Raw genomic sequence first — 12,901 nt, 5'->3', positions numbered from 1 at the left:
CTGGCCAGCCAGGGCCTCCCCTGTCATGGCTCACACACAGATCTTAGAAAATTAATTTCTTGGGTCAATAAGATCTTATAGGCCTGAGCTCTAGTCATGCTGTGTGTTCCCTGGGACATTTTGGGACACAGCTTCCAGATCTGTGGATTCCTCCTTACATGCAGTGGAGAGTTGTGAGGTGTTGTAACCGAGTCCTGCTGAACTGCACAGCCCAGCAGAGAGGAAGGGACACGCTCTGTGTACTGTGGGGGCTTGCAGAGGTTGGCTTTGCTAAGCTTGCAGATCTGAGTCCTGGCAGAGGCTCTGTGGGATGAGGTTTGGGGAAGGGACGGTAACCCTCCATAACCCACGCTCGAGAAAGGAAGAGTCACCCAAAAGATAAAGTGTTATCCCACTCATAAAGGTCAGCAGACAATGCAACGGATGAGTTATTATCTGTGTGAGAGTCTGAAAAGCCAAGATACTGCAAGGAACCTGGGTGGGTTTTGTTTCAAAGGATAAACAGGATCTTGCTGTGTCCTGTTGAAAATATCCTGTTGTGTAAAGATTATTTTTTTCCTGTTTATCTTAAGCAGAATGTGCAACTACTAATGAATGCAAGGCTCTAATGTCTGAGCTGAAGATCCTCATCCATATAGGACATCACCTGAATGTGGTCAACCTGCTGGGAGCCTGCACCAAAGCTGGAGGTGAGGAGTCCTCAGTAAATTTGGAGCAAAAAAGAAAACACTTTTCAGACACTTTTGGGTGTTTGGAAGTGCCTGTGGTGCAGTCAGTGCAAGTACAGCATTTCCAGCTCTCTGCTCACAGGAGAGCTGCTGCTGCTCCTGCGGGATATGGCTTCATCCCACCCAGGGCTGCTGAACCTCTTCCACCTCTGGTGCCACCTCTCTGTTCTATCTGGAGGCACTGAAGGGAGGAGAACAATGGATTGCAGTGAGGTGCCCAATTCCTCCCCATAGGCATTTCCAGGCTTCTTCTCCCTCTCCTTCCCTGCCTTATCAGGAGGATGCCTTACCAGGCTGAGCTGGGCTCCCTGAGCCTCCTCTTCCCCACACAGCTGTTTCTGCTCTGTGGACAGGAAGCCTGGCACAGTCCTGGGTGAAGCAGGAGCAGGGACTTGCACGGGGCTGAGCTGGCAGGACTGGCCCTGCATCATATAAAGTCCCATAAATGTCAGACCTTTGTCACTAAAACATCCCTTCCCATATTGCCAGACAAAGCATCCGTGCCTCTTACTGGGCTTCAGCTTCAGGGGAGCAGCTCCTGAGGATGGCTCCTCACTGCTGACCTCCAAAATCTTCAAAACCACCCTAACAAACAGGTTTAGGTGACCCAAGGGCAAGGGAAACACCAGAGTGAAAGAAATGAAGGGTGGAAATCAAGAGACATGGTGCACAGATCTCTGCTCATCTGAGACCCCAACACCATCAGTTTCCAACAGTTGTTGTCCGGTCATGAGGGAAAAGGAAAACTTCAGTGAGGGAGATTTGGGAGAGTGCCAGGGAAGAAATCTTTCCTCCAGCAAGGTGCTCCCAGTTCCTCAGGAAACAGCAACCAGTAGCCATGGATACTGCTGAGGTCTGGGAGCTCCCAAGAACTGCAGCACTCAAGACCCCAGGAGCTTGTGTGGGAGCAAGGGGCAGCAGCTCCAGCTGATGGATTTAGGGTTCAGATGCAGCAGCCAGGAGCCTTTGCTGGGGCCTGTGAGCAGAGGGGCTGGGACACTGGGAATGCTGGGGACTCCCCTGTGCTCACAAGTCCCTGAGGGGGCTCAGGACAAGCAGGTGCCTCAAACCTGGCAGCAGGACAGAGGTCAGTGGTTCTTAACCCAAGCAGTCCCAGAGTTCTGCTTGCACAGCAAGACACACCTCAGGACTGATCGGAGGCTCTGATTGTCCCGTTTCTGAGAAACTTTTTCTCCTGGGAGTTCCTCGATTTGCCATTCTCCAGCCTGCCCCATCCTGGGTGGGAGGTGACCCTCCCTCCTCCTTGCCAGGTGCCTGGGGGGCAGAGTCGGGGGCAGAGGGGTGCAGCAGGACCTCACAGGGCACGGAGCAGCCTCGAGGCAGGCACTGCTTTGTTCTCCTCCGAGCAGTGCAAGTGCAGACTAAAGAAAAACAGCCTGGAGCTCCAGAGGCAGACACTGATCCCAGCTCCTGTGAAATTCCAGCGCTCTCCCCTCCCCGTTAGGCTTTATGTAACCGTGTACTCCTGATGGAGACTGGTATTAAGTATGCACATACATTATTTTAACAAGGTATCAAATAACAGAATTTAACACTTTGCCGGAGTGTCTGGTGTTCAGCAGTCAGAACTAATGCAGTGTGTGCTTTACAATGAGGGAACAAAATATGGGCAGGCCATGTCTAGGAAACGTTTCAAAACCATGAATAAATCACTATGCAGAGCTTTAAAGCTGTTCTGGAATCTGCATTTCTTCAGGGCATCCATGAGGGACATTGGATTTTGGGTTCTTCAGAGCCAAATCTCTTGAGCACGGCCAGATGCCAGCACTGAGCAGAGCTCTGGGGTCAGCACTGGGACCACTGGGATCTGGAGATTTGGGGGTTGGTGGTTTTGCAGCCACTGCAAGGTTTTCAGGCTTGTTTTAGCTGCAGCAGAGGGTCTGGGGGTCCTGGAGAGCCCCAAGGTGTGCACTCAAGGCAGCAGTGCCACAGAGCTAGGTGAGTGCAGAACCTGCAGGAATCCACAGGGCTCGGTTCTGCCTGCAGGAATTCAGCATGTCCTTTTCTGTGCTCCCAAAGGCTGCTCCTTTGCCTGTCCCACGCTGTCCCGGGGTCACTGTTCCCTCCTGGAGCTCTCCCAGGCAATGCTGCACCAGGAGCCGACTGCAGCCCTGCTCCTGCCCGGGGGGATGCAGGAATTCCGGCAAAACCCTGCTGAGCTCCTTCCCCAAGGCCAAGTGCAGCTCTCAGCACTTCCCCTTTGAAGTGCAAACTCCTCAGTCTGAACCACAGACCTTCTCCAGAGAAAAAGCTTCTGGACAGGAAAGCTTCGGTGTTTAGGGTTGATAATATTCCATGTTTATCCACATCCCAGTCCCATGGATTCACTCTATCTTACATTTGACGATTACAAAAAATAAAGGTCCAGAATGCAGCTTTTCCCTTCCCTAGCATCTCACACTGCAATATAAAAGCATTTCAAGCAGCTCTTAAAAACCTGCATAATTGTGTAAAAGCAGTTCTGACTCTACAGTGGTTTCTAGAGGAATAAGAAAGAAAGTGAGAGCACTTTCCAGGCTTTCAGAAACTTCAGACTGAGTATTTTTTGCAGCTTTTCATTTAGAAAAGCTGTCTATGGCCCTGCATACTTTGATTTCCTCTGGTGGCATCAGTTCCACCCAAAACAAACAATTGTGAAGCCAGCAGAGAAAATGAAAACTGCTCCATGTGCAGAGCAAACTAACCTTAACAGCATCCGGGATTGTGTTGATCATCCTGAATTTTCCTTGTTTATAAATTTGGAATAAATACCAACCGTTACCATCCAATGGGGAAAACTAAGAATGTGTTCCCTTCTCTCCACATCCCTGCTGGTTGTGTCACTCCTGTGTTTCCTCATTTCTTCATCTGTATAATAGAAATGTCATTTATTTTGAAGAGGATTTGGTAGGATAAATTAGAATTATGTCCTTTGCAGTGCTTCAAAACTCATTTGACTTTCCCTGTCTTTTTTAGGTCCTTTAATGGTCATAGTGGAATATTGCAAATATGGAAATCTGTCCAACTATCTCCGAGGGAAACGAGGAGATTTCATTGCATACAAGGTATGAAAATGAGACTTCTTCTGTCACGAGGCAGGGAATCAAGAACCACTGACAAAAGCTGGATTTGCTCTGCACTGGCACCAAGGCAATTGGGTATTTCCATGGGCACTTTCTTTCTCTCCACATTTTAATTTGTACAAACAAGAGGGATTTTTTTCCCCTGCAGGATCTCACTGCTGTCCTCTTCTAGCATCTCCTAAAGAATTAATTGCAAGTACCCAAACACTCCAGAGCACTTGAAAGAGAGGGAATTACTTGTGAGACACTTTCCAGAACAAGGAGGGCAACAAACTAGTAGTGAAAAACTGGCATTAACTGAAGTAGGGGAAAGTGAACCCTCGAAAAACACAAATCTGTTTTGGGGATTTTTGTTTCTAGGCCCCAAGTGAAAGCAGTTCATCCTTCCCCCATCTGCTCATTCCATCCTCTGTCCCTTCCCCTGTGCCAGCCCTGAAGTCTGTGCTGTAACAACAGCCTGGCTCATAGATACTCCACATCAAAACCAACCAAAGGGTTTGGTTCCCAAACAGCTCTTTGCATGCACACAAACATCTGTGCCAGCACAGACTGGGCTGGCATGGGAGCAAAACACAGGAGCAGAATTCAGGGCTGGGGAGGGATGGGACTGACTCCTCCTCGTGAATACCCAGCGTGGGACAGGCTCTGTGACCCCAGCCCTGCCAGATACTGCAGCCTCACCAAGACTATCTTCCCAGATGATTGCAGTATTATTATCATTGTTAAAGCTATTGTGTGCAGGCAGCAAAGTACATGAGAGACTTTGTGGCATGAAGGAGATTTTCCTGGTGCACTCACTCAGAATTTCTTTCTCACCCTTGTTGCCATGAGTTGAGGGCTGGTTGTGCCTCATTCCCCAGCACAGACACGTCAGTGCCCATCATGCACTCACCTTGAGGGGGTTTTTAGCATCCTAAGAACAGCAAGAGAATTACAGCCTCTCTCTGCTCACCTCTCAGTCTCACCCAGCCAGCTTTCAGCTAACTCTGATGTGGAATATTACTATCAGCGAAAGGGGAATAATAAGTAGGAATAAGTAGGAAACCCGGCTTTATTAGTTTATAATCAGAACTAATAAAGCCGGGTTTCCTCTTTATTCCCACTTCAGGAAACATCATGTCCAAACATGCTCATCTTCAGAGGACCCTTTCTCCTTATGCCATTCTGTCACATATTTTGAATCCTCAAGCACTGCATCATACAAAACTAAAAATCAGGTTTTTGCCATTTCTAGTCCCAGGAAAACTCTGACCAAGCAGAGAAAAGTCTGGATGAGTCCAACAGTGATTTGACTGAACTGATCAAGAGGCGCCTCGAGAGTGTGGCCAGCACAGGCAGCTCTGCCAGCTCAGGATTTATTGAAGATAAGAGTTACAGTGACTCAGAAGATGATGAAGAAGGTAAAAGAATCCTACCTCATCCCAAATCTTTTATTGGAAAGACTTCTGTCACTTGGCTAGTGCCACACACAGTCACACATTCTACAAGCCCTTATATGGCTTGGCTTGTTCCTGAAATCCCAAATTCTTCCTCTTGGATGTTCCCCACTCCAACTTTCTCACAAAAAGAGAGCTCTGTATTGTGTACAAAGCTGCTCCTATTGAGTGAGAGGAGAAATAGGAATGTTTTACCAGACTCGTGAGGTCACTCTGTCCCTGGGCTCTTGTCTATAAAGTTTCCCTCACTCCCAGCCTGAGGTGTTGTTTCCCCATAGCTAAATGAGTGACTAATGGATGAGGGAACTTCGTTAATCATCTGATCTCCTGCCTCTGGGTCAGTGGTTGCTCACCCAGAGCTGTAACCCTGCAGAGATCTCACACCCAACACTCAGGTGTGGGGCTGGGGCCATCAGCACACAAGTGGCACCAGTGCCACCCAGCTCTGGAGCTGTTGCTGCAGAGTTTTGCCACATCTCTGATCTCTCCTAGATGCTGAGGATCTGTACAAGAGGCCCTTGACTCTGGAGGATCTGATTTGCTACAGCTTCCAGGTGGCAAAAGGCATGGAGTTCCTCGCCTCCCGAAAAGTGAGCTCATTCAGACTTCTTACAGAGTATCTGATGTGAAAAAACCCAAACACACTCTTGAGTCTGAGAAATCTGCTTTCTGCTCTTCTGTTAGAGTGCTGGAGATCACGCTAGCTCTGGTGGTTAAGCAGCAATTAGCACTGAAGGGGTTGTGGGGGAGCATTTATCATGTTCTTGGCTTCAGGGCTGGCATCTGCAGCAGGAGGGTTTAGATTGAAGGAGTGAAGTTCTCAGAAATTCAAAAATTCTCAGAAACTGTGAGACAGTTTGTGGAGCTGCCTCATAAATAAACGCAGAAAGGACTTGTAGAGAAAACTCCTTTTAGTGTGTTGAATACCACTACTGAAAAATGAGGAAGGAGTATCCAGTTATTCCTTGAGTTTGTCAGAGGTGCTGGGGACTGTCAGCAGAGTCAGTACTGCTTGGATAAACAGGAAGCAGTTTGTACCCTGTGGAACAGCTTTTCAGGTAAATGCAGTGTAATCCACAGGCCAAAGTGTGCACACAACTGAACCTCACTCACACACAGCCACCAGGGTGTTGGTTTTCCCAGCTTCTACAGAGATGGGGCAACTGAGAGGCATTTTAGAAGATTTTATTCTATTGTTAGTCTCAATGAATAGTGAGACACAAGAGATGTAAAACTCAATGCCCTTCCATCAGAGGCTAACCTATTTCCTGGTTACAATACCTTATAAATGCTTTTCAGCCTGTTAGCTTTTGCCACACAAGGCTGCTATTACTTCTAACACCAATCACCTATATTTTTACCCCACGTGGTCCTGCTACAATACATCTTTCACAATTCTAGTTCTCCAAAATATCTGGTCTTTTTGCAAGGCCATATTTTGAAACTTGTTCCTTGTTCAATCTCTCTCAACAATGTCATCTCTATTCCATGGCCTTCCTAAGCCAGCACACCTTATCTCAGTGTTTGCCTACAGATGTACAAGACTGTGTGAGCTTTCTGTCAGGTCTTGAGAATTCTTTACAAATCCATTTCCCACACCAGGGCAGCCCCCAGAAACCCTGAGCAGGGTTATCCCATCTCACACCCTCCTGGACCTGCACTGGCAAATGTAGCTGCAGCTGCTTTTTGGCCTCTCCAAAATTTCCCAGGGATCAGCTAATGAGAAAATAGGACTCCCTTCCTTGTTGTAACTGCAAAGTTATTTCACACAGAAAAATCAGAAAACTGACTGTAATGTTGGTTTGTTCCCTGAGTTATTCCCTCTTTTGCATATCCCAGTGTATTTGGAGCAGATTCCCACTCATTCTCTGACCTGCTCCCATCCCAGCACAGTTCATTTCTTTCCCCATTCCCAAAGAAGCTCTCCTGCCTCCAGCTGGAGCAGGGGCTCCTTGGCCAGCCCCCTGTGACCCCGTGTCCTTCCCTGGCAGTGCATCCATCGGGATTTGGCAGCCAGGAACATCCTCCTGTCCGAGAACAACGTGGTCAAGATCTGTGACTTCGGCCTCGCCAGGGATATTTACAAAGACCCCGACTACGTACGGAAGGGAGATGTGAGTGCAAGAAGCTCCAGCTGCTACCCTCAAGTTGGGCTTGGGCAGATCAGTAACAGCAGATCTGGCAACCTGTTGTGTCTCTGGCTTTTAGGCACGGCTTCCACTCAAGTGGATGGCTCCAGAAGCTATTTTTGACAAAATTTACACCACGCAGAGTGACGTGTGGTCTTTCGGAGTGCTGCTGTGGGAAATATTTTCTCTAGGTAAGAATGCTTTCAAACCCTTTTTTTCCCCCATAATTTATGGCTGCTTAGCTAAGAAAAGCTGTTAAAAAAGGTGATCATGTGGGGCAGTGCTTCTGTTTCACTGAGGACGAGTGCACAGTGCAGACCAGGTGTAAAATAAAGCCAATTTCAATGAGAACTCCACCTGATAAAGGACATGAAAACACTGGGGATCAAAAATCCAAAATCCTAGACCTAACATTTGTACCCACTGAAAGCAACAGAGCCCAGAGATAAAACGCAAGCCTCTGTGGCTGGGAGGAGTGGGAGATTTCTTGGAGAACAATGAAGACGTTTCCTATCAAACCACACCTGCTTCAGGGAACCCCACAGCTGCAGAGGCACCCTGCTGTGGGCACCCTGGCTGCTGCTGGTGGCCCATGCAACACGAGCCCACATGATATTTTATCCCAGCTTGATCATCCACCCCACAAAATCTAAGATTTTCCAGGTAAGAAAAATCTTCTGGCAGCAGGTGCTGTTGGGTTGGTGCAAGGAGCAGTGCTGGGCTCAGCCAAAATTCTTTTGGCAGCAGACCAAGGGTAGAACATGGGCTCTTGTGGCTGCATCATTTGCAAGCCACAACATTTCTAAAAGAATAATAATGATGTTCTTTATGTACTCAAGATTTCATCCCAGGATGTTAGAAATCTCAGCCTCTCTGAGCCCTGGTTATTGTCCAGCAGATAAAGCTGTGAGACTTACACAAGCAGCCCTACAGACACTTGGACTGTGCTGCTCTCAGATTCTCCTTGCAGAGGGGCAAGATTTGTTTTCCTGAGGGAATTGCGGAATGTCAGCTCTGGCTTTTTAATCAGCATTTGCAGACAAAAGAAAACAAGAAACATTGTCAACTTAAACTGCTGGATTTTAAAGCAAACTCTAATCTCCTTCTATCTTTGGTTCATGGATCAGTTGAAATTAATGATTGGGCTCAAGATGTCAAGTGAAAATGCAAAGTCTGGAGCTGTTTCTATCCTAATCTTTACTTAAGGCTGGCTGCAAAATCATAACCTGCTCTCAGTCCAAGTCTTTGATTTGGACTTTTCCCTACTCCATATCTGCACACCAAGCAGAAAGTTCACACTCAAGTGGTTGAAACAAGTGGCAGCTGCTGCTTTCCCTGGGGCTCAGCCCTGGTTTTTAGGGTGTTGTTATTTTGGGGTGAGCCCTCCATGGCTCTGTAAGAGCATCACCCACTGCAGGTGTAGAAACAGCACAGAAAGGCAAAGCTGCAGAAGCACCAGGAATGCCCCAGGTTTATCAGATTATTCAGGAAGATGCTTTAGCATCAGCATCTAGAGACACACTCAGGGGACAGGCTCTCCACTGGGAACCAAAGGGATGGAATGCTGATGAATCCAAGGGGCACTGCAGAAACAAACTTTGTATCACTCCCAAAGGTCCTGACAGAATTTAACAGATGGCCTTTAATACTGAGCACTAATACAAATTAAAATCCAGTTAGTGAAATTCACCTCTATTTTAATCTATTTAAAAAAAAAAACATTTTATCTGGGTTCTTTTAGCCCCTTTCTTGGCACTATCCCCTTCTGAATTTGGAATCTCCCAAATGGCTCCAGGGGCTGCCACCCGTAGAGCAGCCTCTGTCCTGGCTGTGACGTAGATCACAAACTGCTTTTTCAGTTGGTGGCACAGGCTCAAAACCAGTCATTTTCTCTGAGAGGGTTTTTCATCCAGCTCATCCAGGCATGCCTGTGGTTTGGCACTGCTCACATCTGCAGCTTAAACGATAAATATTTAATTAAGGATTTGTGTCACTGATTGAATTCTGTCATATAAAAGTTTTACAGATCATTGAGAGCCACGAGATGGAAGTTATTTGTCGTTGCCATAGGGTGTGTTTTGGCTCCCATTTACAGCTGCTGCTCTCACTGCGTCCCACAGACTTTTAGAGCACCCTCTAAAAAAGGGAAAAATACTGATTAGGAAAATGCAGAGTGTAGTTTGTGTCGTGAAGGACAATAGGCTGCCTGCAGAAAGGCTGGCAGCCTGGATCTGCTTTGGTGATACAGAGGGAAATCAGGACTTGAGGGAATATTAATTTCTATCTGGGGCTGAGTTTGCAATGAGCTTTAAATTATTCCAATGGGGTCAGCACACCTCGTGTCAGGTAGTGCCAGCAGTGTTTAACACATCCTGAAATCACTAATGGTACAGAATGTCGGCATCTCCTGGAATTTCAATGTGCACTGTTCCAAAAGCAATCAGAGATAATTATGTAAACAAGCAGTGCCTGGTAGTAACATCAGCATCTCATTATCCCACTAAAATAAAACCAAGATCAAAAGAGGGCTCCCATATCCAATGCATGCCACATCTCTGAGCATTTTGAAGGAGATTTGCCCTAAGGAAAACATCATGTGCAGGCCTTACACCATATGTTCCAGCCTACATTTCTCCTAAGCTGTCTCAGCATTCCAAATCCAAGTTATTAGACTTATCCCAGAGTCCAGATAAAGACAGTGCTGAGTGGAATTGGGAAGGGGAGAGTTCCTTGCTTTTATGATCTGAGCTGCCTCCAGCTGGTAGCAGGCCAACACTGGCCAAAATATAAATTACCAAAAGATCCTGCAGTCAAAAATGAGTCATAGACTTATGGAATGTTCAGGGGTTGGAATGGATCTTCAAGATTATCTAGTCCCAACCCCTCCTGCCATGGGCAGGACACCTCCTGCTAAACCAGGCTGCTCAAGGCTTTATCCAGCCTGGTTTGGAACACTGCCAGGGGCATCCATAACCACCCAGGGCAACCTGTGCCAGAGCCTCACCACCCTCTAGTAAAATATTTCATCCTAATATTTTACCTAAATGTCCTTTCTTTCAGTTTGTCTCAGTACTCCTTGTCTTATCACTGTTATCCTTTGCCTTCCCTGTATTTGCTCTCACCATCTTGCAGTTGATCTGATCTGTGATGAAACCAGAGAGGGAGAGAGCTCAGATTGTGAGAGCAAGTGGGATTCTCCATCTGTGAGATGAGCAGTTCATTCCCAGGTTACTCTGAGCATAATGACAGGCCAAAGGCAAGACTGGGAAGGAAAATCTGGGTATAAAGCAGAAATGATGGTGCTGCCTATCTCCTGCTTACATAACTCCAGGAAACACTGTCAGTCCTGTGCCCTGGTACTTGCACATCCAGGGAATTCAGAAGTGCTGTGGATAAGCATCCCTGGGCTCTGGATGTCCTGGGAGCCCATTTGTGCTGAGGTTCCTTCTCAGGCAGTGCTGGGATCTTGGCTCCCCAGTGCAGGTCCTGCCCACTGAGCAGTCAGGTTCACAGAGTAGAACAAGTCTGGAAGCAGCCACATTTTGGCCCCTTCTTCAATGCTTTATCCAAAAGATTTCTGCTGTTCTCGTTGTGCCCCCAAGTGCACAGCACATGATGGTGTTTGCAGGAAATACGCAGGAATGTTATAGACAGTAAATCATACACAGATTCCTCGAGGGCTGGATACAGATTCCATTCAATCTCCCATGTTAAGACTTGATGAAATTGTTTCCAAATTCATCATCCAGCCTCTGGGATGCCAAAATGTCCAAAACAAGAGTTGTGCTGCATAGGAAGCATTGGCTTAGGGAGGAGGGAGGGAGGGAAGTTACAAATCTTTTTAACCTCTGTAGGTTCAGTAACATTTTAAATTTCAGCTTAGACTTCTTCTGAATTTTACCTGTGAGCTCTGGATTACTCAGATGCCAGAGCACTCTCCCAAACTTTTGTGGGAGTTAACACAAAGCTCCTTCACAGCATTCAACCTCTGCAAAGCAATTCCAGTTGCCACGAGCTGTCCTGCTAGGGTTCAGCCAACAACTGAGTGGCACTCAAGGTAAACAGCATTGCACACACAGTCAGGAAAGAAAACAAGGCTGAAAAGGTGGAAGGCCACTGTCAAGGGAGTCTCTCCTGTAGGATAATGCATATCCAGTAGTTGGTGAACCAGGAGAGGAGCAATTCCACATATGAGATTGAACCAAGGTTCTCGTGGTCCTTGGCAGGGGCCAGGTGTCCACAGCTCCCTCTGCACCTGCTCACAGGGGTTCTAAAGCAATGAAGGATGAGCAGGAATTACTCACTCCTTGTGTATCCACTCAGTGCAGGACATTGGCAGGGTAACAGTTTGGAAAGCACCAAGGAACGTGCATTGAATGAGCTGGAACTTTTCTACCACTGACCAAGAGATACTTTAAAGTCTCAAACTAATAAAGTTTATTTCTCCTCTGCCCTATTTTACATTGGAGTGGGTCCTGACTGTATCACAAATGCAGAGGAGACAGTGTGATTAAAACCTCTGAAGGGACAGAGTGAGTCTGTAACAGGTTTCCAAACAAAAAGTGTAGGCTGTGAGTGACTGCAGCTCCTTCTTCACTCAAGCTCCTGTTACTGCCAGCCTCTGGGTGACATCAAATGCTCAGCAGAGATCGCCTGGGCTGGGACACAGGGACTGTGCCATGCTGAAGCCCTGTCATTTCTCCCACCAGGTGCCTCTCCATACCCTGGGGTGCAGATAGATGAGGATTTCTGCCGGCGGCTCAAGGAAGGGACCCGGATGAGATCTCCAGAGTATTCCACTCCTGAAGTGTAAGAGCTGCTGGAACTGCTGGGAGCTGTACACCTCACAGAAGAGATTGTGGTGAAGTGGGGAGGGAGAGGAGAACACAGCTGGGTATTTGATGTTCACTAAAGCTGTGATTGAGTATATTTTGGGTGTCTGACAGCACAGACTAATGCTAAGGACAGCCCAAGTCAGTCTGACCTTTGCCAACAGGAAGATAATCAAATGCCCCATGTCAGCTGGAGCTCATGGAGCTCAGACTTCAGATTCTGTGACAGAAACCCAGTACCCAAAACCAGGAATTACTTCAGCAGTATCAGCAGGGCCCAGCAGCCAGACTCTAAGCTGGGTAAAAACCAAAATCCTGCAGGCTCAGCTGAGGCAGGAATACGGAAGCAAAAAGCATCCCCCATGGAAACTAAAACAGAATTTCAGCATGTGGAGATCTGAACCTCTCTTAATTCAAAGACCCACCAAACCAAGCAGCAGGGGAATGAAAGTTTGGAAAAAAGCTCCCATCCTTTCCCATGCCTAATCCCTGTTTTTTTCCTGCAGCTACCAGACAATGCTGGACTGCTGGCATGGGGTCCCCACGGAGAGGCCAACGTTCACCGAGCTGGTGGAGCGCCTGGGGGATCTCCTGCAGGCCAACGTGCAGCAGGTACAGCAGGGCCAGCCCCTCTGCAAGAGATGTGGCTTTGGAATGGGCACCTGTGTGCATGGGCAGGATTATTGCACACCA

At 47.4% G+C, this 12,901-nt stretch overlaps 1 protein-coding gene and 1 long non-coding RNA gene across 3 annotated transcripts in view; one reads left to right on the top strand and one right to left on the bottom strand.

Annotated features, from left to right (window-relative positions):
* LOC128814227 (uncharacterized) overlaps window positions 1-12,901 on the bottom strand; it is a 152,721-nt gene that overhangs the window by 39,511 nt on the left and 100,309 nt on the right. The window lies entirely within an intron of this gene.
* LOC128814223 (vascular endothelial growth factor receptor kdr-like) overlaps window positions 1-12,901 on the top strand; it is a 125,104-nt gene that overhangs the window by 94,437 nt on the left and 17,766 nt on the right. The window contains exons 19-26 of the mRNA XM_053989846.1: window positions 576-689; window positions 3,705-3,793; window positions 5,046-5,211; window positions 5,740-5,837; window positions 7,239-7,361; window positions 7,456-7,567; window positions 12,086-12,185; window positions 12,715-12,820. Of these exons, the coding sequence (XP_053845821.1) occupies window positions 576-689; window positions 3,705-3,793; window positions 5,046-5,211; window positions 5,740-5,837; window positions 7,239-7,361; window positions 7,456-7,567; window positions 12,086-12,185; window positions 12,715-12,820 (908 nt within the window). The remainder of the gene's footprint in view (window positions 1-575; window positions 690-3,704; window positions 3,794-5,045; window positions 5,212-5,739; window positions 5,838-7,238; window positions 7,362-7,455; window positions 7,568-12,085; window positions 12,186-12,714; window positions 12,821-12,901) is intronic.

Source organism: Vidua macroura, chromosome 14 (assembly GCF_024509145.1).
Source record: "Vidua macroura isolate BioBank_ID:100142 chromosome 14, ASM2450914v1, whole genome shotgun sequence".
Lineage (NCBI taxonomy): Eukaryota > Metazoa > Chordata > Aves > Passeriformes > Viduidae > Vidua > Vidua macroura.
This window is presented reverse-complemented; position numbering and strand designations above follow the sequence as displayed.